This window comes from Onychomys torridus, chromosome 8 (assembly GCF_903995425.1).
Source record: "Onychomys torridus chromosome 8, mOncTor1.1, whole genome shotgun sequence".
Taxonomy (NCBI): domain Eukaryota; kingdom Metazoa; phylum Chordata; class Mammalia; order Rodentia; family Cricetidae; genus Onychomys; species Onychomys torridus.
In genome coordinates, this window is record NC_050450.1 from 2,546,324 (window position 1) to 2,572,443 (window position 26,120).

Here is a 26,120-nt window from a genome sequence, read left to right on the forward strand (position 1 = left end):
AATCCATTCAATTAACCCAAATTCTTTTTAGCTCGGAGATGTATTGTTTTGCATAGGGTCTCAAGTGATCCAGGCTAGTTTTAACCTTGCTATGTAGCTAAGGGTAACCTTGAATTCCTTGAACTACCTCTATCTCCAAGTGCTAGGATTATAGGTATTCCGCCACCACACCCCCAGTTAAAATGCTTTCGTTTAAAGATATACTTTAGGTATAGAGATATACGTGTATGAGGGAAAGCCCGAGAGCACCAACAGTGCACACGTAGAGAAGGACTACTTTCAGTGGTAGATTCTGTTATTTCTGTGGTATGCTGTTTGTGCAAGTTTCTAGCCATTTCCCCACATGCCTTAGGATGCTGGGATTACAGATCTGGGCCACCACATCAGTCATTTTTTAATGTGAGCTCCAGAGATCAAAGCTGGTCATCAGTATGGATCAGCAAGTGCTTTCAGCTACTGAGCCATCTCACTGCCCATCCCCACACCCCCTACTCAAACACATTTTAAGCAAGTTCAAATTTGTCAGTAGGGAAAAACATAATGTCTCCAAGACTATTAACTAATATTTTTGCCTGTGTTTATTTTTATAACTGTTAGATATTAAAATAAGATGTTCAATGTTTTAAAATTCAGCTACTTAGGTTTTTATTAAAATTACTTAGTAGAAAAAAATAATTTTTCTCAATTTAAAATTTTTATGTAGGTGCTAGAGATGCTCAGCAGATATTGGCTGCTCTTGGAGAAAATCAGGGTTCAATTCCTAGTGTAAGAAATATTAAATATTAGTCATTTCTGTCAAATACTCTAAAACTTAGTTTATAACAAGGAATTCAAATCTTTTTGTATCTCCCATATTTATGAAAATATTTTAATGTCCCCATACACATATCTGACAAAATCTGCATTCATACAAATGCTGCATTCTCAGTGACTTAAGTGGCCTTATCCTTCCATTTTCCTTCATTTCCTTTGCTCCAATTTCAAATAGCTCCTGAATAACCCGAATTATTCAGCCATGCTTTGAAGCACTGGGATGAGTATGCAAGTTTTCCCTTCATTATTGGTATTTTTGTAAGTTTCTATGAAGAACATAAGTTGGGGCCGGGCGGTGGTGGCACACACCTTTAATCCCAGCACTCGGGAGGCAGAGGCAGGCGGATCTCTGTGAGTTTGAGGCCAGCCTGGTCTCCAAAGCGAGTTCCAGGAAAGGCATAAAGCCATACAGAGAAACCCTGTCTCAAGAAACAACAACAACAAAAAAAGTAAGTTGAGTTTATGTGTGTTTGTGTGGGGGGGGGGGGGGGGTGTTTTAATTGAAAAAGATCAAAAGGCAAGGTTTCCAAAGCTGACTGAAGTTCATGAACCACTTCCTAGCTGAGCTTCAGTAAATGAAACTGAAAGTATAAAGTGAGTTTTCCATGGGGCATAAGATATGCTTTAGGGCCACTGCTGTTAAAAGCAGCCCCACAGAGGCAATGTCAATCATATCCCAGGCTTACAGAAATAAGACCAATAGCCCAAATTTTATGACTATGTGCATTCCTACCCCCAAAATTTGAACTAGTATTTTGTCTATCTTTTTTTATTTCATTTTTCTAGTAATTTTTCTAGTGTTTTATAAAAGTACAGACGTAACAGATTAGAACCAAATAAGTAAACAAATGAACATCATGTTGAACAACACAGCCTTAAGGTACAAAACACTGTGTAAAAATATTTACTACAAGGCACCCATCACCAAGCCTGCCAACCTGAGTTGCAGGAAATAAAAATCTGATTTTTCGCTGTCCTCTTGACTGTGACACAAGTGTGCACTCACACACACACACACACACATACATACACACACACGCAAAAACTTTAACATTCATTGCAGCAAACTTTTCAGTGAAAACTTGAAATAACCTAATTGCTCAGCAAGTGGTGTGAAGAATTTTAAACATTGAAAACGAGAAATCCAATTTTTATAGTTCACTATCAAGTATCTCAAATGGGCATGTTCATTATAACAAACAAAGTGAGATATGTATTTACACATGCAGGCTTGCATAGTGTAAACACAGTACTATGCATAGAAACAACACCTACTAAATAGAAGAGAAGGTGACATCTTGGGCCAAAGCCAAAGAATTATAAAGCACAAATGATACAATTTAGATTTTAGTCTGATGCTATACTTCACCACAGCTTCTGGCCAGTCATTTTATCAAAAAGTCACAATTTTGGTTTTAAAATCTGTTTTGAAACAAAATAACAGTGGTTATTATCCTGGCTACCTGCTCTGTAAAGACTGTAGGAAACAGGATATATGGCTCAGGAGGATTCCACTGTGGAAGGAGAGACCTGACTCCCAGAAAGTTGATGACTTCCACATGAGCACACCTTCACTTTCACATACTTTGTGCTGGTTAATTTTTGTAAATTTTAAACAAACTAGAAACATCTGGGGAGGGGAAACCTCAGCTAAGGAACTGCCTCTACCAGACTGGCCGATGGAAAGGTCTATGGGGCATTTTCTTAATTGCTAGTTGATGAAGGAGAACTACTACCGTGGGTAGTGTCCTCTTGGGCAAGTTGGCCTGGGCTATGTAAGAAAGTTATCTGAGCACGCCAAAAGAGATGAACCAGTAAGGAATATTCTTCCATGGTTCTATTGTAGTTCTTACCTTGAGCTCCCGCCCGGATTTCTCTGTGATAAACTGTTTCCTGGAAGTGTAAAATGAAATCAGACCCTTTACTCCCCAAGGAAGACTTGTGGCACAATGGTGGCACAACTCTGGCTCCCAAGGTATTTTAGACCAACAAGGACTGCTATTTCCCAGACCTTCCTCTTTGTGCCAATTAGCCAGTCTTCAGGTGTGGAGACGAGCACCCACCAATAGGACAGGGCATAGTTACCACCTATGTCAAGAATAAAAGGTATGCTTGCTAACAAGGTTTGGGTTCTGGTGTATCATTTGTGCAGAAAGAATGGCACTGCCCAGCTACTTTTGTTCACATGTACCTTTGTACAACACCAAAATTATTCTTTGTTTCTAACAGTATTTGCATAAACTTGTGACTTTTAATAATAGAAGAAAAGAGAAGCAAGAGAGAATGAATGTGTACATACATAAAATATTGTTGGGGAGAGGGAACACAGACACAGATGGAATAAACAATACACAAAGTCAAGATTGTTGACAGTCTTCCTTCCTAGGAGGGATGAAGTTCATTGTACTATGCTGATGCTATTTTGTTCCCTAATATATACTCCCAATTCAGTGTGCTTTCAACATAGCACCTTAGTATGAACCTAACCAACAATCTACTAACAGTAGAAAGTCAGCTACTCTACTAACTTACATGTGTCAGGACAACTTATTCTTTTTGTTATTCACTTTAATGTGTCAACCACACTTAGCCATGTTTAATCAAATAGACACACTTATTCCTCAAAGAAAAACACTTCATGAATATTCATCCTTTTAATCTCAAAAAGTCCCTTACCTCTAAAGAAAGAAATAAAGAATAGTAAGTCTTTTCATCAAGCAAATTTATTCAAACTAAGATTATTGATGTAATTAATAAAATTCTAAGAAAAAATGTTATTTTTGACACCTGAAGATTTTAAAAATAGACCTGGTGGCTTAATGCTTATATTCCTGGCACTCAGAAGGATGGAACAGGAAGATTGCTTCAAGTTCAAGGCTAGCCTGGAGCTAGCTACAATGTGACATTATATCTTGAAGAGAGAGAAAAAAAAATGAAAAACAACATAAGATAAGCTTTTTTTTTTTTTGGTGACAGAGTCAACTATGTAGCCCAGGCTGGCCTCAAACTCCCAAACATCCTGCCTCTCTACCTCCTGAATGACAAACTTCTTTAGTCTTTCAACTGAACAACACTTTTCAAAACTCCTGCCTACATATTATATGCTATATAAAAATAAAATTATTACCATAACTTACCATTCCACTAGAATTATTGATTCCATTCATATTAATTTTTGTTACAAATCTAACTGATGGAGGAGCTTCTGGGTATTTAGATCCACATTCTACTTTCAGGCTATATATTCTGTTTTCATAGTTTGTCTGGAAAGAGGGAAAACAAAAGATGGTCATGACAAAACTAAATTACCGCCCAAATGGTAACAAAGAAAAATGCAATATGAATATATTTGTCATGATGATGTTTATGATTGTATACAAACTTCTGTGTGAAGTTATTTGAGCTAGTTAGGAAAAATGCACTTATAGTATGAAACTAAAATAATCCTACCAAGTGGAATCCAATTAATCAGAACTTACTTTTTGTGACACAAATGTTGCCAATAGCAGAAAGAAAAACCAACTTAAATTTTGATTTTTCTTTAAAAAAAAAAAAAGGTATATTGAAAGGACAAGTGTGTGGCATATATCACATATACATAAAGGTTTTCACCATCCAGAACAATCTCGTTGGTTACTATCACTTCAATAATACTAATGATGCATCTTTTTATTCTCACATGGATTTGTTGGATACAAAATTATGATTACTTTTCAGATAGGCAGCAAATACTTCTAGCAAAGGAAAATCCTAACATACCTCATCTTACAACAATAAAACAATTTGTTTCCCATTACTTAATAAATTCTGTGGTTCATTAACTCCATTATCTGAATTAATGTATACTTTATATTTACACATATTTTCAAACATGGTTTCTAATTAATGAAGTTTAGCTAATACTACATTCTTTTGTTGTTGTTGTTGTTGTTGTTGTTGTTTCAAGACAGGGTTTCTCTGTGTAGCTTTGCGCCTTTTCCTGGAACTCACTTGGTAGTCCAAGCTGGCCTCGAATTCACAGAGATCCGCCTGGCTCTGCCTCCCGAGTGCTGGGATTAAAGGCATGCACCACCACTGCCCAGCCTACATTCTTATAATACAGGAATTTTAAGGCTATAACTTACACATCAAGGCTATTAAGGGCTTATTCTCATGTAATTATTAGCTTTTCTTTCTCATTATAACTTTTGTTCACTTACCAGTACAGTTCTAAAACAGGAAATTACATAATAAATGAATGTAGCAAATGTAATACCTACTGATGTCTGTATAAGATATAAAACTAGGGAGAACATAAGCCATGTTAACAACACAGAGCTTATTCAAACATTAAGCTTTGATAAATAAGAGCTATTATTAAGTGGGGTTCTGATATGCAACATTAAACTACTGTAATATAAAATTATAAAACAATCTGATACGTGTTATTAAATACTTCAATATTTTGAAAGAGCTCTACAAAACTCACCCAAATTTGACAGCTAACAGTTATACACCCAGCAATTTGGTATTATAAAAAATTGAGCGAAATCAAACAGTTCTCAAAAGAGATTCTTTTTCGTGGTTCTCCAATTTGAATGCAGATCAGATTATCTAAAGAAATTATATTAAAAAGAAAAAACAAAACAAAAAATTCCAGGCATAGTGGTAAGGTTGTAATCCAAGCATTAGGGAAGCTGAGGCAAAAGGATCACTTTAAGTCTGAAATCAGCCTGGGCTACACAGCAAGACCCTGCCCCTCAAAAACCAAACAAAACAACAACAACAAATGAACACTAGGTCCTTCTCTTCTCGCCTGAATCAGATCACAAAACTTGGCAGGCATACCCTAAAGCAGGCCATTAAACCTCATCCTTACAACGAGAAAAAAAGTAAATTTTTCATCTCCACAAAGACAGGGATAGAGAAAAATCTAATAGATCTTGTTCGGTGCCCTCACTCTTGTCTAGTACTACTGGATCAGGCTCTCTTTGTGCAACCATACTGCAGATTGTGCACTCTTAAGCAGGCAGTGTAAAATTCTATAAAGCCTACCTTGTCATGTAAAACTCTAAAGAAATAAATGTGCATTATACACCTCAACTCTAACCCTTTAAGGTGAAGAAAGGTAGCACTACACACACACACACACACACACACACACACACACACACACACACACACCTCCAATGCAGTGACCCATAGAGAAGGCTCATGACATCTCTGCCTATGTCTCAGGGAGCTAAGTAAGAGACAGGAGTTACACAAATAGCCTTTAGCTCCAATTGGATAAGGGCAGGACTTGCTATTTCCTGTGTGTCAAATGACACCAGGAAAAGCAAGTAGCTTAGGAATCCCACTGGGGACCCAAATGAAGAAAAATAAAGTAGAGGCTACAGCATTTCCTCCCCATTGAGAAACTCTGCTAAGAGTCTGTATTCAAGACCACTGATAAACTCAGATATAAAGAAAAACCCAACCTAAATAATTTCAAATTTATATTTTACCAAGTTTTGACTTAAATCTTCAAACCAGTCTATGCCAGAATATTATAACTACTTGCTTTTACTTTTCTTTTAGCTAGACTAGCACAATGATGTTTACCATCAGTAGAAAAAAAATCAGTTTTCATCACAAATACCAAGTTATAAAGTCTTTTAGCCATCAATCTTATATTTCCTTTCTCAAATGTCTTGTGGAAGAATCAGAGCACAAGTAAAAAGGAGACTTAAGAGTGCACATGAAGTCTGCAAACTGTGCACTCACAACAGACTTAGTATAAAAAGACTGCAAAGAAACACCAGCAAATGCCATAAAACACACTTGTCTAACATTGCTAACTACATGAAACATTTTTTTAATAACCAGGAAAAAGTCAAAATTCTATACAAACAGAACAGGTAAGATTCTTTCATCAGAAGCTAAGAGAGAAAAAATTGGGCCTCATGGAAGAGATCATAGTCCTAAACTACTCAGAAGGCTGAACTAGCAGGACTAAAGTACAAAGTCTACCTAGCCCACAGAGTGAGTTCACAGCCAGCCTGGAGGAGTCAAAGACTGGGTCTCAGAAAAAAAAGTAAAAGAGTCTGGAGATACAGCTCAGTGGTAGTAAACTTGTCAAGCACATGCAGTGCCTTAGGTTCAATCCCAGTATCACAATAAACAAGCAAACAAATAAATAAATCTTCCAATTTTGTATTTTCCCTGGAAGTCACAACATTAAATAACACCCATTTCAATGCACTGCATGAGACCACTGAATAAATAATACAATGTGGGAAAACCTATCTCCATCTAGGAAAAAAATACGTTAAAAAAAACTTCACACAATCCTGAGAAAGACCTAAGAACAAATGCACAAGAGATCAATAACAATACTAGAAAATATTTAAGAGTCTTACCAGGCAGTGTTGGTGCACACCTTTAATCCCAGCACTTAGGAGGCAGAGACAGGTGGATCTCTGTGAGTCTGAGGCCAGCCTGGTCTACAGAGTGAGTTCCAGGACAGCTGGGGCTACAAAGAGAAATCCTATCTCAAAGGAAAAAAAAACCTATTTTGTTTTATTGTTGCTGAAAAACCCATGTGATATGCATATTAACTTCATATGTTCTACCACTGAACTACCTAACTCCAGAAAAGTCTTAGATTTACTGCTATATTTTGTAAATTAGGGCATTAAGACCTATAATATCCCACCCAGGCCTTCGAAACAGAGGGCACAGCAATGTGTAATCACTACAAGCCAATCTAAAGATCTTCAGTCACATAAGCGAGCAGGCAACAGGTGACATACACTTCCAAATATCTCCTCCATCTCCTCCCTTTTCTTCCTCTCTGATATGGAATATTTTCCATCCTATCTCAACCTTCAGAAATCCTAACAATCAGTCTTTTAATGGCCCATTCCAAAGGCAACTTCCTCTTCTGTTCAACCTTCCTCAACTTATTCTAATAGAAGAACCATGGTAAACTTGCTCAGCCATATTAGAATCTAACACTTGGACTGATTTTTTTTTTCTTCTCTAATAAAACACAAGCACTTTGTGGCCAACAAACATGCCACTCCTCCTCCACCCCAGTCCTCCTGCTAATCAAGCTTACACCCTTCAAAAAAGAGATATCAATAAATTAAATATACATAGAATATACAAAAAAAATGCAGGAATTCTTCCTGTCAAAAGTTATCACATCTTTTATTACAATAAAATTAAATGTTCACTCAAAACAAACAATAAATAGTAACAGTAAACATGTATAATTTATAGCACTGACCCTTGGTGGCCCAATAATCATGCCTGTCCACCTTGTAAGTGTCATGTCTTCATCATCTTCAAGGCCCCAGCTAACCGTACCATCACCTACTCCTTTCTGTCCTTCTTCAAGTTCTTCCAACAAGCGAAAATTCCGAGGAACTTTAACTCCTATACAAAAAAAGGTCAGTGTCAATGTAAAGCTCATAATTATTAAGAGATACATGTTTTTTTGTTCTTTTGAGACAGGGTTTCTCTATGTAGCCTTAGCTGTCCTGGAACTCACTCCGTAGATCAGGCTGGCCTTGAACTCATTGATCTACCTGTTTCTGCCTTCCAAGTGCTGGAATTAAAGGCATGAGCCACCACCATCCAGCACAAAATACATAATTAAGCCTTTTATAGATTAGTTTTCACAAGTTATTTCACCCAAAGGCAAACTTCCCTCAAAAAAGTATTGTGCCTCAGGAAATATCTGGCCTAATAGTCTCTTAAAATGAAAATGCCAGTTGGTGTCAATTGCAAATAGCTTCTTGGTAGGTGGAACTTTGTGTACACTTCCCCTTCTCAGCTGGGATTTTGTCAGTTTTGAACCCTAACAGGTCATGTACATGTAGTCTCTGTGAGTCCCTACGTGTCAGTTTTCTCTAATGGAATCTTACTGGATGGTCACTGTATATATCAACCACACTCTAGGGAGGTACCATGCCCAGGAGCAGCAGGCCAGCACAAAATGGACTCCATTTTCATGTGTGGGTAGGCTTTTTGTGTTCTTTTGTTATTTTTTTGCCTTATTGGTTTTTTGGTTTGATTTTCAAATTTGTTTTGTTTTTGTTTTTTGTGACAGAGAGAGAAAGAGCAGACAGACAAAGAAAACGTGACAACAGGCAGGGGTGGGGAAGATATGGGGAGAAGAAGATATGATCAAAATATACAGTATGAAAAAATATTTTTAATGAGAATGCCACTAGAAAGCATTGTGTAAAACTTTATCAACATTACTGAACATGTATATAAATTCCTACTCAATTTTATATTGGCATGTATCAATTATGAGGAAACTATCATAAAATGAACATTTCCCCCTAGCTGAGGTTCTTAGCCAAGGACCCTAACATAAAATTAATGGGCAAAACCAGACAATTCAATTAACAATATACACACTCCAATAATTTTTTTTAATGAGAATTTCACTCAATCTTAGAATACTGAGGTGGTCTCCACTGGTCCCAGTAGTTAGGGCTCCTGTCCCTGATCAAAGGAGCCCTACATCTGCCAGATAATCCCTATCACTCAACTATTACCTAGGGCCTCAAGTACCCCACACAAACACACTACTACTGAACTATGCTCCCAGCCCTATAAAGCTTTGGAAAACAAAAACTTTGCAATTAAATTACAGCCAACATCTACAGAGACAATTTATACAAATGCTAGTTTAATAGTAAATTTTTAATTTACAGAGGGAAAAAACCCATCAGATAAGACTATCCTGGTGGTGGTGGCATATACCTTTAATCCCAGCACTTGGGTGGCAGAGGCAAGTGGATCTCTGAGTTCAAGGCCAACCTGGTCCACACAGAGAAACCCTATCTCAGAAAAAAAAACAAACAAAAAACAAAACAAACAAAAACAAAAGAAGATGACGAGGAGAAAACTATACTAATTATCTTGTTAAAATGAAGTCACCAGGAGAGTTTAGTTTCCAAAATAAGTATTTCAAAAACATAGCTAACATTATTTTAAATTGGCATGTTTTGTTCATAGGTGAGAAGAGAAGCATTTTAAATATAATACATTCGCCACCCAAGAGTGACTCTTAAATAGATTTATAACTACCTCTTTACACTCTAAAATGGCATCAACTACATAAGAGTCCAAATAAAATACTACAATTAAACTGTAAGATGTAACAGATACTAAAATATGATCTAGAACTGAACTAGTCAAAATGCAAAAACAAAATTCAAATCAAACTTTGAACATTTGATGCAACTTTACTATAGCTTCAACCAGGAGTCAAAGGACCTCCAACTTAGATGACTAGCTAAGTTCCTGATACCATGGTATGAGTCATGTGTTATAGAGAGAGAAAAATTAATCACACAGTTGTTACTCTTTTATGTGACCACCAGAAAGACTCTGACCATCTTTCCCCCACCCACCCTAAAACTACATGGATTATTATTCATTCACAAATCTATTTGCTACATATTAATACCACTAGATAAAGAGGAAATAAGCCTCGATTATGTTGATGAATTCGGACATAACATACTTTTCGGATTTTATCACTTCAGAATGGTAAATTAAAAGCAGCAAAATATCATCATATAAGATTGTACTTGAGAAACTTATTTTCTCAGTCTTAAGTCACTGGCATAGAGCCAATACCACCAGAAATGATGACAACACAATAGGTACCCAGTGTAAAACTTTGCTGAACTTACAGCAAATGCTTTTATTCTCACAGTATTTATGGATCAACATAAACCAAGTGCTGCTGAGATTGAACATTCAGAGGCAAAATGCCTCTCCCTAAGACCTTAAAACCCAATGATAAAATCAGGTAATGGATTTGTTCAAATACAAAGCATCAAGTTGTCTGTATATGCAATAGATGTTGCTAGGAAATAAACAAGCTAAAGGGAGAACATAGCAATACCCTAAACATGCTCCAGCAAAGCAGCTAACTATGAAGGGGGTGCTTTCCTTAGAATAAAGTAGGGGGTTCAGGCAAGTAACAACACATTCTGGCTTCTCTCTTCTGGTTTTAATTTCTCAGTAAAATTAAGAATGGCACATACTTTAAAAGACAGATGTGTGGTCTTCTGACAAAGACCACTAACTGGTGACAACTACCCTCCTATGTAATCCGGGAAGTTGTAGTTAACTTCCATAATCAGAGGACTGAATAAAACAAAATAAACAGCTATTCCTTCAAACCACTGTTTATAAAGTAAACATTTCAAAAAAAATAAAGACTTTTTAATAACAAGCATTTCCTCTAGGGAAATTACCTCTTGTCCATACTGTTTAGTAAACAGCAGCAAGTAATTTGCGTAGATGATTCTAGCACAAACAACAGTATTACCAACCTGTGCATTGTTTGTACTTTTCAGTAACATTTCAGTCATCACACTGAAAGACCTAGAGCACAATTACAGTCTCTCCACAGAACTTGCAACATTCCTGATTATAAGCTACAATACTTTTTTAATGTGAGGTTAAACTTCAAATCTTAAGGTGAGATCAGACTCCTGCCACTCTGTCACATGGCAATCATGTACAACCAATCTAACAAAGTCATCAATTAGAAAACAAAGGGCAAGCTAGGCAATAAAGCACGTATCAAAAGTCACTGTCTACACAGGGCTCTAGAGATGACACCCACACCAAAAAGGAGGATGACAAACACACTGACTGGGAGGAATGGGCTGAGTAACAGCTTTATCCCTGAAGCAAGACAACAGAGGCAAAGGATGGCCCTGGCCCTAAGAATCGCAGCAAGAACTCAAGAGTTCAAAATCCTCCGTTCTCAGAGGGACAGAAGCATAAACCAGACTCTCCAGAGGTCAGTACCTCCTTCCATCATAGAGCAGAGCTAGTGGGCAGTGGGAAAGAGGGCAATGAAAGCATGGGCACAAGTTCTCAACAGGAGGGAAACAGGAGAAAACAGGAGCAGGTATGGGGTTCAGAAAGCTAAGCTCAAACACATTCTAGCTTGGCAGACTTGAAAGCAGCAGGAGGAACTGAGAAAAGTCCCACAAGCAAAAAAAGGTGCAGTGCTTATGCAAGCAGGAGGGCTTTCTGCCCAGTTGACTTGAAAACTAACTGTGCTTTTTAAATGTAATCAAATATAGTTCTTTTGTTACTATATCTATGTATTATTTTAAGTGAAGGCAAGTAACGAAAAAATGGGGAAAATCCTTGCAAAGTATATTATCTGAGAAGAAATTTCTATCTAGAATAAAGAAGTTCTCCAACTAAACAATTAAGAAAAGAAAAAGCAGCTCAATTTAAGAATAGTCAAAGCACTGGCCACAGTGGCATATGTCTATAATCTAGTACTTGGTAAGTAAAGAAGCCCTGAGGCTCAAGAGTTCAAGACCAGCTATCAAAAAAGCTCAGTAGATAAAGGTGCTTGCCACCAAGTCTGACACCCAAGGTCAATCCCTAAGCTCCACATAATAGAAGGAGAAAACTCAACTCCCCACAAATTGACCTCCCTGACCTCCACATTCAAGTTGTGGTACACACACACACACACACACACACACACACACACACACAAAACTGTAAGAATAAATAAATTTTTAAAAAGATTTAAAAAGCCAGTCTTGGTTGGATAGTAAATCCAAGGCCAGCTTAGACTACATGATACTCTATTAAAATTTAAGATTAAAAATGAAAACAAAATTGACAGATATGGGCTCTTCTAAAGAACACATATAAATGGCTAACACACATACAAAAGGATACTCAGCATCACTAGGCATCAGGGAAACCACAGTAAGACTTTTTTCATGGTGCCTCCTAGATGATCAGCTATGTCAAGATGAAGCTGAGTATCTCCTTCCCAGCCACCCAATGTCAGAAACTCATTAAATTCTAACTTCATACTTTATGAGAAGAAGAGCACCACATGCTGCCAATGCTTTAGGAAAAGAGTGAAAGGGTTATATGGTCCAATTCAGTGGTGGGAACAACAAACACGCTTTCCTATTGTGGGTACCAATCTGAGTATTCTCAATTTGGTTACCAGAAAGAGAGAAGGAGGGAGGGGAGGGAGGGTTGGTTACTTAGACTGTCAGACACTAACTAGTATGCCTTGGTAGGTAGGGCCCAAAAGAGCTAGAACTAAAAATTTTTCAATCTCTCTAAAGACCATGTCCACCAGGATGTTGTTAGGAAGCCCTCAAACAAAGAAAATAAGAAGCACTGGACCAAAGCATCCAATATGTCCTGGAACAGAAATGTTGACATGCTGCTCTGAAAAAAAAAAAAAAAAAAAAACGATGCACTAATAAAAGTAAGGAAGTGGCTGCAGAATATGCTAAACTTTCAGCTGAGATGAAGGAAGCCAAAGAAAAACATCAGGAACAGATTGCCAAAAGGCATAGGTGTCCTCATTGCTGCCTTCTAAGTCTAAGTGCAGTCACATGAGTCTTAAAGAATAATAAATGTTCAGACCCTGATTCTCAAACAAAGTAGTAAGATACCATGCCACATCCCATGCACAGGGTGGCTGGAACCAAACATCAGGAAGTACTGGTGAGCATGTAGAGAAAGCAGGACCAGACACTGCTGCTAAGAGCATGGCAGCAGTTCCTTCAACAGTTAAACAGTCATCACTATTACCCAGCAATTCCATTTCTAGGTCTCTACCTCAAAAAGCATATTTCAGAACAGATACAAATGTTCACAGAAGGTTTATTCCCAATGGCCAAAATAAAATTTTAAAAGTAGTCAAATGACCATCAACAGGTGAATGGACAAATAAAATGTATGGTATAGATATACCACATTTCTTCAACCACCAAACAGTATAAAAGTATTGATGTGTACAATTGCAACACAAATGGCCCTTAGGCGCATTACACAAAGTATGTTTTCCATCACTATAACAAACTACTTCAACAACTAAGGGCAATTTCAGTCCTTCCTCAGGTGTCCCCATTGGTCTCAGACCTGTGGGAAGGTAGAACCATCCAGGTGGAAGGGCATGGTGGAGGAAAGCTGCTCACCTCACAGCCTTCAGGAAGCACAAAAATAGAGAGGAAAGGGCCAGGAACAAGAAAGAATCTCAGTGACCTTATTTAGGCTCCCACTTTCCACCCCTCCTCAAAATGTCATCAAATTATGAATGTATCAATGGGTTAATTAACATCAAAGTCAATCAACTCTCAGTGACTAGATCTGCCAAACAAGGGCCACACCTTCAACACCCGAGTCTTTTAGAAGGGTACTCATATCCAAACCATAACACAGAGTGAATAAAGTGAACACAAAAGACCACATACAACACGATTCCACACATGGGAAAAGAGAAAAGGGGCAAAGTTACTAGGACATAAAGTAATTTGGAAGTTGCTAGACACGGGGGGAAGTGGGATAGTGCTAATGAGTTTAGAATTAATTCCTAAAAAACTGAAAATGTTTTAAAGTGACTGCAGCAATGACTACACATTTGAAACTCTGAAACCAATGAGAATAAAATGATGTCACTATGAACCAGAGGCAAAAGCTTGTAGAAGGCCACAGTCTCGGGACCAGTTCACCATTTTTATTTTATGCTCTAAAACTACAAGGTGGGGTGAGCAAGCAGGCAAAATTTTATAGAAGCTTGTGTGGCAGTCAGTTAGTTGTTAAGGGCAATGACTCATTGTTATGGGTAGCAAGTGAAGTCAGTACAAGCAGTAATCTAAGTAAATCACTAAAATAAAATCAATAAATCAGTATCTGACTGGCCTTTTTTCAAAAATCTTACTCTACTTCACATACCTCTAAATACACTAAACTCCTACAGACTGTACTCATTAAACAGACTTAAATAGTACATTTCAGTAAAGCTGTTTTTCTGTTTTTGTTTTAATGTAGAAAAATAATTCCCTAAAACTGAACTCAAGTTTCAGCATTCTTATTGCTGCGGGCTGCAGGAATATATCATATGAACTCAGCTGGTTATGACAAAGTCACTACCTGGAGGGATCAGGGAATTCCTCCAGAGGAAGCCAAATTCCAAAGAGCTTTTGGTGTTGTTTGGCTTGTTATATACCAGCTGTATTCTGTTATGAAAATCATGTGTGCCTTCATAGTTTTCCCAATTGATTTTTCCCTAAGAAGGGCTAACAGTGTGCACTAATCACTCTCTGGACATTCACATTCCAGGTATTTGGAAAACAGCCTCAGGAAAGGCTTTCTCTGGGATCAGATATCTCCCTTAGCCACTTTCAAGGACTAACAGTGACAGCAGCCCAAATGCAAGTCTCCTGACTTAAAGTAAATCCCACAAGGAGACACCACCTAAGTCAGGTGGACGTTAAGTAATAGCTTTACACAATTTAGCTTGCACACTCCCTTCTTAACTTCCTCCTTTCCCAAACCTTACCTCTAGTTCCAGATCTCCCTTTAACTATCATCAGAGGCATCTAGCTATACACTAGGGACTGAACACACCTTCCCCCTACCCTGCAGATAAAAGGCAGAGAGCTTGGACGGATAGGAGCCACAGGAAAAAAAAAAAAAGGCAGTTTTATTTTCTCCCACTGACCTAGCAACTTAGATTCTTAACATTTTCTACTAATCACGTTTAAGACTATAGTTGAGCACATAAGATCCCTCTTCTTAGATATTACCCAAATTTAGCCTTTAGTTAATTCATTTCCCCATTGGTCACTTCCCTTTGGTGTTGCAAATGATAATTAACAGTTATTGCCTCTCTATGTGATTCTTATCACCCCTCCATTTGACCCTGGAAGCCTGGCTTTGCACTGCCAAGGGATTACTGCTTGTAAATATATATATAAAGACTTCCAGGGCATGAGGGATGGAGAAAAGAGAATGGAAGAACTAGATGGGTAAGAACTGGAGAGGAACAAACTGAGATGGGGAAGAACTTGATTGAAAGGCTAGAAGAGAGTACTAGAGGAACGAGATGGAAGATGAGGAAGAGCCAGATGGTGAAGAACAAGATGAGAGAGGAGATGGGAGAGGAGCTGATGTGGGAAAGAACTAGATGGATGAGAACCGAGAAGGGACAGAACTAGATGAAGAAATTAAGATAGAACCTGGAGAGGACAACAGATAAATGTGAAGAGAAATTGGGCAAGAAAGGAGCTAAAAATGAGAGCAGAGTATAAGCTTGTAGAGAGAGAACTGACAGAATAATAAAGTATATGGACTAAGGAATTTCATGTACATAGATTCATTTCCTTTCTTCAAAGATTAATTATCAGCTGGTTGTAGATTCTTCCCGGACCCTGGGAGGGGACTACTGAGGGGCTAGACCCCCCGTCGTCCCCGATACCTTATGATCTATCTGGTTAAGGGCCAAAGAAGAATGGTGTTTTTAGTAACTGTTGCGTCCTGAATGGCTTGGTCCTGAAAACTGACTAGAGTAGCAAAGGGATGAAGGACAGACACACATACAGAAAAGCTGGGGATTGGCGGGCTATGTACACTCTGATAGAATGGCACCAACCACACACAACTCAGCATTTTTATTATTTTATTTATATTATTGGCACAGAGAGAGCAATTAAGTATTCTCAGGAGGAGGTCTTTGGAGGCCAGATGTTTCAGGTTATAAATACAAGGAGGAGGAAAGTTAAGTTGCTAGTTTTTGTACAAAATGTCAACATTCCTAGTCCCACCCTCTGAGGCCTTAGGGGTGGTTTACCAGGTTCCCATGGATCTGACAAGGCCCATATATCAATAATACTGTACCACTCTTTACTTGTTCTTTATGTGTTCACTTGGGGCTTTCTTGGCTTCTCCCACATAGTTTGAAAATCCCTTAAGATATCAGGGTTGCAGAGGTATTGCTCAATCTTCCTGGTCTTCCCTAATAAATATATAGTGGTAGTTTGACATTTATTGTTGTTGGAATGAGAATGACCCTATATGCTCACATGCTTGAATATTTGGTCCTCAGTTGGTGGAACTGTTTGGAAAAGAATTAGGAGGTGTGGCCTTGTTGGAGGAGGTCTGTCACTGTGGGTGGGTTTCAAAAACACTTCCGATATTCCCAGTAAGCCTCTGCTTCCAACTTGGAGATTAAGATGCAAGCTCTCTGCGGCTGCAGCTCACCATCGTGAGCTAACCCTCTAAAACTCTAAGTCCCAAATTAAACATTTGGTGTGGTGTTTTGTCACAGAAAATAGAAAGGTAACACAGAGGCTGATACTAGGGAGTGGGCTGATGCTGTAACAGGCTTAGTTATGATGTTTTCAGAGAAATGGGGATGACTTTGGGACTTGGGACCAAGACAATGGTTGACCACTGTAAGCAGGACTTAACAGACCATCCTAGTAGGTGGTTAAGAAGACAATAATGCTGAAGAACAATAGAAGCAACTAGGCTAAACACAATTCTTGATATTTTGGCAAAGAATGTGGCTGCCTTCTGCCCTTGTCCTAAGAATCTGCCTGAGGCTAAATTGAAAGGTATTGGATTAATTTCCTTAGCAGAGATTTCAAGACAGCCTAATAGTGACTCTATCTCATGGTTATTAGTAACAACTTATACAGGTCCATAATAGATAAGAGCAAACAGGGAAAAAGAAATAAAAAAAATATACAGTCAATAGTGAAAAGAACATTAGGAAATTAGGAAATATAATGTAAACTTCCAACTGGTAAAAAGGACTGTGGAATTTTTTGTTCCTAAAAAGTAACAACAGGGAAAAACTTCTGAAAATGTAGGGCCAGGTGCCCAAAGCAGGCAGTCACCTGGCAGTGTTGTCTTTGTTATTGTGGCTCTACAGGAATACAGGAATAAAAGAGTGGTAAGAATCTTCCTCTGTGGTTAAGGAGATCCTCTGAAGCCAGACATGGCAGGGGAGTCCTCCAAGGAGGCCCTGAGAGGCCACTGTGTGAAAGCTGTAAAAAAATGAAACCTAGACTTCTGTTAGAGACCTCAAGACCTCAAGGGAAAAAATGCCAGAACCATGGGATGTCTCCCAGGGGAACTGCAGACAGGGAGTAGAACAGGCAGAGGAGAGAGAAGTGTGTTACAGTCAGCAAAGCTGGAAGGGCAGAGCCATGTAAGCACTGTGATACCATACATGAAGTTACAGGATTTGGAGTTTTCCCTGCTGGTTTTAGGTCTTGCTTTGGTCCGGTATTTCCTCACTGTGCTCCCTTTCCTCCCCTATGGAATGGTAAAGTACGTTCTGTGTCACACTATATGTTGGAAGTATATAATTTGCTTTTTGATTTTATATGGAGCTACAATTTAGAGATTGACTTGAGTCTAAAAGACTTTGGACTTTTAATCTATGTTCAGACTCTAAAATATTATGAAGACTTTAGAAGTGGAATTAAAATGCATTTTGCACTATAATAGGGTCACAAGCCTATGGGGGCCAGGAAGTGGGATATGGCAGTTTAAACGAGAATGGCCCAAAAGGCACATATGAATACTTGGTCCACAGTTGGTGAAACAGTTTGGAATTAGGTATGACCTTGTTAAAGGAGATATATCACTGGGGAAATGCTTTGAGGTTTCAAAAGATTTACACCAAACCACTGTGCTTGCTCTGCCTCATGGCTGTGTCTTTGTAAGATATAAGCTCTTAGCTACTGCTCCAGCATTATACTTGACTATCTGGTGCCATGATGGTCATAAACTCTAGCCCCTTGAAACCATAAGCCCCAAATACACTCCTTCTCCTATAAGTTTCATGGTAGCAAGAAAACACTAAGACAATAGTCTTCTCTAAAGGTCTATTTTGGAAAATGGGTAAGTGAAATATTTCTAAAAGATTTAGCTCTGGGAGGTGGGGATGGGCATATAATATAGCTCAGCAGAGCCTAGCACTCACAAGTACTTGGGTTCAATCCCCAGCAACACACCCACATACACCAAAAAGGGGTACTTCAGGAATAACAGATATGACAGAAGAAAGGTTTAAGACTTAACGAATCAGATTGGATATAGGACCCACTAGAAAAATGACTTTGTATCAATCATTCACAGCATTATCAATAATCTTCTTTCTCCTCCTTTCCTCAAAATAATTTCAAAGAGAAAATAGTTTATAGCCATCCTTAAGAGAATAATTACACTTGTATTTTGCTAAAATGCCACATTTATGCTTACAAAAAAAAAATCTGTTAATGTGAAACAATATTTGGATACTATGAACAACCTTCCTTTTTTAATTAGGTTTTATGTGCACACGTATTGTTTAAATGTATGGACATGTACCACATGTATGTCTAGTACCTGTGGAAGTCAAAAGAAGACATGGGATTACCTAGAATAGAGTTACTGATTACTGGAAGCTACTACATGGGTGCTAGGAACCAAACCTGGGTCCTCTTCAGCAAGTGTTCTTAACCACTGAGCCCATTTTTAAAAAATCTTAAAGGCATCACTTCACTCCATATAAGATGAAGTTTTAATGTTCTATAATGTCTTTAATCTCTATCATGGTAAAGATGTTTATCTTCATGAAGTAACATCACTAGCTTTCCATTTTCCCCCTGCTTCCATGTTTTTAGAGTTATACTCTGTTGCCTAGCCTGACCTGAAAAATACTATGTAGCCTAGGCTGTCCTCAAATTTGCAGCAATTCTCTTGCTTCAAGTGTATGATTCCAGGCATGAGCCATCACACCTGGCTCACATCACTGCATATGCACAAAATAAACCAAAGCATACATAAAAGATAGTAATGCCAAAACAGATTAAAGAATCTATGTTCAAGACACTAGCCCTGGACTATTTACAAAATGATGTCAATGAAAGAGCTAGCAAGAAAGTTTATGTATTACTCATCCCATGTTTAATAACTCAAGTTTGGCCTTATGGTTGAATTGTTCATCTAAATAATCTCAACAAAGGCATTTCATGCCTAGAGTTCTACTGCTCATCTACAAAATAAACTTGGCTTAGAAGATAGCAGAGCCATAATGTACTGTCCATTACAACTATTATTCAACATGTGTAAGGACCTTAAGGTACAGATAAAAAGATTTCTCTTCTGTAGTCTTGGCTTTGTTAGGTTCCAACTGAAACTAAGAATAACATTTATTCTCACAAAAATGAACAAAAACTCTGTAAACAATACACTACTCCCAAACCTGATCTGACACCTTATCTTCCATATACTTTAGGCTCACTTTACATTAGTTCTCAAACAATGAATCTTATTATTCTAGTCAACATGTTTTCTATCTACTTTGAAGCTTAAGAGTTCCCAAATTAATTACTACGTGAATGTTTCCATAGTTAGGTAACCTTGGTAGGAATAGTTCCCATCTACATAAACTTCCGTTAGCACAGTGTAAATAACACCAACCCCAACTACTCCAAATCTCCTCTACCATATTATGCTATCATTACATAAAGTACATGAGTGTTTATGTGGAGGCCAGAGGTAAATATTAAATGTCTTCCTCAACAGCTTGTTCACTTTTTGAGACAAACGTTTCCTATGAAACTTGGAGCTTACTGATTGGTTAGGGTAGCCAACCAATAAGCTCTAGAAATCCACCTGTCTTGCCCACACCACGCCAAACACTGGGTTACAGATGTACATTACCTGCACTCTCCAGCTTTATGTAGGTTCTGAAGATCTTAACTCAGGTCCCTGTGCTTCCTGGCAGACACTTTACTGACTGAGCATCTTCTCAGCCCTCTGTTTTGGTTTGTAAGACAGGGTCTCATGTATCCCATGATGTGTGCATGCACACACACAAACTAAACAAAACAACAACAACAAAACAACCCACTACGTAACCAATGATGACCTTGAGATCCTGATTCTCCTACCTCTACCTTCCAAGTTATTTAATCCACACAAACAGAAAAACTGGTTTTAAGAAAAGAATGATTTCAGATAGGTCTGATGCTACAGGCCTGTAACCTCAGCTATTTGGAAGGCTTAAACAGGAGAATCACAAGTTCAAGGCTTGTCTAGGCAACTCAGCAGTACCTTGTATCAAATTAAAAAGTCATAAAAGGGCTGCAAATATAGCACTATGGTAGAGTATCTGCCTAGCAAACATGAGAAGCCCTAGATTCAATATTAGTACCCAAAAAATCCAAAGGATGATATCATAGTATTGAAAAACTCCCACAGAGGAATCTGAGATAGTTCATAACACTGAGAGGACAAAGGGTAAAATACTGCTAGATGACCCAACTTAGAAGTGTTCACCTATTCCCCACTCACCAAATCTTAGAAAGGAAGTTTCTTGTTCTGTATCCTAACTTATGTAATTGGAAGAAAAGAGGGAGTGGTGTTCTAATTACATTTGGCAAGTGTTACATCAAAAAATGAACTGTAATGTCTTTAAAGTGTTTAAGTTACACTATTAATTTTACTCCTTCCCTCATTTGCGGTCAACCAGAGTTTTTAATGTCTTGACATTTTTCACAGATCTCAGAATAACTTGTTCACTTAACTAATTGCTTTGAACAAATTTCATTGTCATTTTTACTTCCTCAAACCATTCTGTACAGAAAGGATTGTCTGTATGATGAGGCTGTATTATCTGACCACAGTATCAAAGAGTTTGTATATCAAGAACATCAAGGAAAATCTACTAGGCCAGTAGTGAGTTTCAGGAGGGAAATAAACTGGAGCTCAACTCTTCCACCATTTAGTTCTGAGGCTCAAGTCATTCTCTTCCAGTACTACTTGTGAGCACTGGCATATACACATTGGGAAAACAAGAACGAGGATTAGTGCCATGGATAAAGAGCACAGTGGTCTAGAGCAGTAGGGAAATCAGAATACTGCTACATTAGTCTTTTTAGTATACACAACTCTGACCACTTCTGAAAAGGATAATTCTTTTTCTGTGGTTGCTTCCTGTCCTCACACAGACTTACATAAAGTTAAAATTTTCATTCCCCTCCCCCAAGTTCCCCATGCATCTTCATTCAAAGAAACTACAGTCCCATCACAATACTAACACAATCTAAGGGACTTTTTAATATTTCATGTTATAATGTGATGTGGTACCTAAACTGGGTACTTGATACCAAAAGAGGACTGTAAGTAAAAATTGAAAATATGAATATGGTATGGACTTACAATAAACATGTGGATGTACTGGGTCATTAATTTCGACAAATGTGTTACACTAAGCTATCAAAGGGAGAGAACTGAACGTGAGCTATGCACACCTCACCATCATCACAATTTTTCTAAAAACTATTACAGAAGGGTGTTTAGTTTCTGTTTCCTTTTGAGGCAGACTTTAATATCTAGCTCAGGCTAACCTTGAATTTATTATGCAGCCTAGGCTCATCAGGAACTCACACTCCCTCTACCACAGTGCTGGGATTATAGACATACTATCACAGAGCACACAGAACTTTCTTTTTTTACACAGTAAATTATAATAATTAAATCAAATGAAATTTTACAGATACTAAATATTAATAAACACCCTTAAGTAATGTTGAAGCTCTATGAAATCCTCTTGACTCATGGGGAAAGGAGGAAACTGCAGACCCACTTCTACATGAGGAGCTAAGTGTGTAAACGAAGAACTCACCTGGGAAGGAATATATGAAAGTCACTAGACTAAAACAGAATAAAGGTCGTCCTTTGAGGAGTACTCTGGAGTATTCATTATGGAAGTATTCATTATGGAGAGAGTACTAGATTATACTCTTGCTTCTATTCCTGACCGGTTATGTATAAGCTTTTATTTCTTTGGTTTCTCAATTTCAACAGAAATTCTCAAGTCTAATTTGAATCATTTTCCTCCAACCTTTTTTCCAGTTAGAGTCCAAGGCCAGCCTGGCTACATAAGACCCTAATTCAAAAAAATAAATAAATAAGCTCAACTTTCTAAAATGCATTTTAATTATACCAAAGGTTTCCCACTTCGTTGATCTAAAAATCAGTGAAAATAACAAACAGGATACAGGTATCTAATACACAATAAAGACACAAATAATCCATCAAAGCTTATTTATAGTATACATTCAGTTTCCAAGAACAAAACAGTTTAACAAAAAGTATGTGCCACTCATATTATCTAATTGCTGGACTTTTCAAGATAATGAACATGCTTTCATAAGAGTAGTGTTATCATGTTTCAATAAACAAATGCAATCACAAGTAGACATTTTTCATATTACAATGCACCATTTTATTACTTAAATTTTAAAGTACTAAGCATAAACTCTTAAAAACTATGGTCCCATTCATAAGAACATAGATTTCAAATAACAAGTAAAGAAATAAGAGTTATAACATTAAAATGTCACTTTAAAAATAATCTTTGGTCTTAGTCAGCTCTGACAAGAAAAACACTGATGTATTTCTCTGAGGTCAAACTGCTAAATATTTTACTGTCTATAACACTCATACACACGAAGGTAAGACAATCAATATGAAAAATGTATATGAAGGTATTACCTTGAAATGTAACAATCACAATATCCACTCAACCTCTTCCATTTCTACAACCTAGATTCAATAAAAACTAGAAAAAAATAAATTTTATGAACCAACGTTTTTAAATGCTGAAACTCCATACTTTTTTACCTGTTTTCACATTTTTTAAGTCATCAAATTTCTAAACCCCATCAACACTTAAATTCCAAGTCTCTGCTAATAGGAAACCCAACATGGTAAACAGCAATCGAACCCTTATCTAAGTACCAAGTGTTGTGCAATTAGCTTTCATCTTTCGCAGTATACTGTAGTTTTTCACTTAAATAAAAAATATAGCACGCATCTGGCCAGCTAAGTGAAACCATCGCTCCCCTATTCCAAAGAGCAGCTGCCCTCCCTGTTAGTCCCGTCCTCCCGCACGTGTCAGGTGGGCTCCCAGCCGAGACCCCCGGCGCCATCCAGGCAGCCACTCCGCCCGGGCCTCGCAGACGGGCAGTGACAGCCGCCAGGCGGGGCCGCCCCAGCACAGCGCACCCCCAGCGCGGCTGCGGCGGCCTGGTGTGCCGGTGCTCCCGCACGGCCCGCGGGCAGTGGGCGCGCAGGCTCGCCGTCACCGCAGGCTCGCACACGCGCGGCCCGACCTCCCCGCCGCCTGCCCAAGCCCGTGGCCCTCCACACTGCGCACCCGCAGCCCCGCGCGGCCGCCCAGCCAGCAGCGACAGCGCGGCGGAGCGGGATGGGAACCGACCTGCGGAAACGGCCATCTTCTCCTGCTACCAGACGCAGCCGCCACACGCAGCCGCCTCACGCAGGACGTCACGCGTCACTTCCGCCAGCTCTCCTCTCTGCGTCACAGAGCACCCTGTAGTGGAGGCGCTGCTGGGTTTCTGTCCCGCAGGGGGAAAAATTTGCCCCTGCTGATAACTGGGACACTTAATTCTACAATAAAAGCCAAAGAAAAACTTCGGGAGGGGTTAGGAGACGAAGACAGCCCTTCACTAGAAGGGCTTTTTAAAGAAAAGCCTTTTTAAAGATCTGTGATCTCCAATACTGTCTCTTTAGTGTGTTCAAGGAGAAATACCGCAATGAATCTTTGTATTAAATATTGAAATAATGTCTAGACAGACGGTAGCAGTTACATCACGCCAGACGTTTTAAGAACCAACGTCAAACATGGGTATTGACAACTGTTAAAAAACAAAAAATTCCAAAGAGACTCATGCTCTAGAGCAAGGCCTGCAATGTTACACTTAGGCTGTAGAGTTGCTCTGATAACATCATAACCAAAGCAACTTAGGGAACAACTTAGGAATTTTAGTTTATGTTATAGTCCATCATTAAGGGAATCCAGGGCAGAAACTCAAGGCAGGAGCTTGAAGCAGGAAGAAACAGAAACACTGCTTACTGGCTTGCTTCCAAGCTTATTTTCACCTACCTTATTTATAAGCTCAGGCCCACTTACCTAAGGATGGTACTACCTATGCCAAGCTGGGTACTCCTACATCAAATAGTAGTTAAGAAAATGCCTCACAGACATGTTCACAGGCCAATTCTTAAGCTAAGATTACTTCTTCCTATTTGTTTCAATTTCACAACCAAGATTAGCCAATGCAAGTTCACTCCTTGACAACTTGACAAACATCCTTGTTAAACCATAATTTTCCTTTCTTGTTTGTCCCCAAGTGTAGGGCCCTGGCCTCCCAATTTGGGTAACTGCCGCCTTGCTTGCGGACCTTGACCTTGATGTCCTCCCTATGCTGATTGCCCTGCCGGTCTCCACCCTCCTGAATGCTTGAGGGAAGTTCCTTGTTTGTGTGTCCTGCATTTGGCGTTAACAGCTTAGATGTAAGATTGTAAACATCAGAAGCAAACTTCTGCCCTCCAGGGGTTCTCCATTGTGCTGTAAGCCTGTATTTAAGGTTTCCTCCCTCTTTCAATAAACAGCATTCTGCGTTCTGCTGACACCAATGACCTGTTGTCTCTTGTCTTAGTTTTTTGATCCACGGCCCCTCTCTCCGACATGGTGAATGATAAAATAAAATACAGTACAACTTTAAAAGTCCAGTTTTCAAAAATTCCATACTCTAAAAGTCTCTTTAAAATATCCAAAGTCAGGTACAATAGATACTCCACACAGGCAAATATTATAGGCTACTCACAATGCTATTGGTTACCCTTGACAACCGGACAGTAAGACCCTATTGTTGAAGATACCAAATATTTATGTAATTAATTAAACATGGAAAAATCCAGTTATTGCTCAACTAGATGCTTCATGTATACTAACTAGCATTAACAGTGGTGGAAGGTACCAGAAAGGGTACCAGAGAATAAAAGTAATTATCAATCTCACCCAGTTATGAACCCTGCAACCTACTATAATGACCTGCTTGCAATATATACAGACTGGAGAAAATCTGACAAAAATGTTATAGTAGTAGCCAGCCAACTTTTCAAGGCCAGTTTGATCTACAGAGTGAGTTCTAGGACAGAGCTGCATAGAGAAATCTTGTCTCAAAAAAAAAAAAAAAAATCAAAGCCAGGGGGTGGTGACACATGCTTTTAACCCCAGCACTTGGGAGGCAGAGGCAAGTGGGTCTCTGTGAGTTTGAGGGCAGCCTGGTCTATATAGTGAGTTCCAGGACAGCCAGAGCTCTTACACAGAGAAACCCTATCTAGAAAAAAAAAAAAAAATCAAACAAGTAAATACTAACAAACAAAATAAAAGAAGCACACAAAAAAATACCCCACAAAAACAGAAACTAAAATATACAAGCAAAAGTTCAACAAGAAAAAAAAAATCCCAAACAAAGTAATATGAGACTAAAAAAAAAGTCTACAGCTTTGGGTTTGATTTGTGTTGATAAACTACTTCTAGGCATTGATTCACACTGAAGTGTAGTTAATATACCCACTGAGACTCCATTGGAAAAAAACAAATACTTTTTTTGCCAGCAGGTATCCATTACAGGTAGCTTCTTGGTTAAGGG

The 26,120-nt window shown here is 38.5% G+C and overlaps 1 protein-coding gene across 2 annotated transcripts in view; it reads right to left on the minus strand.

Moving 5' to 3' along the window:
- Ube2v2 (ubiquitin conjugating enzyme E2 V2) overlaps positions 1 to 23,945 on the minus strand; it is a 34,790-nt gene extending 10,845 nt beyond the window's left edge. Inside the window, exons 1-3 of one of the 2 annotated variants that reach the window (XM_036198002.1) lie at positions 23,879 to 23,945; positions 8,066 to 8,214; positions 3,951 to 4,076 (exon numbers count right to left, since the gene is read on the minus strand). In XM_036198002.1, the coding sequence (XP_036053895.1) occupies positions 3,951 to 4,076; positions 8,066 to 8,214; positions 23,879 to 23,894 (291 nt within the window). In that variant the 5' untranslated portion in view covers positions 23,895 to 23,945. The remainder of the gene's footprint in view (positions 1 to 3,950; positions 4,077 to 8,065; positions 8,215 to 23,878) is intronic. The other variant, XM_036198003.1, reaches the window with a different exon arrangement.
- Between the last annotated feature and the right edge of the window lie 2,175 nt (positions 23,946 to 26,120).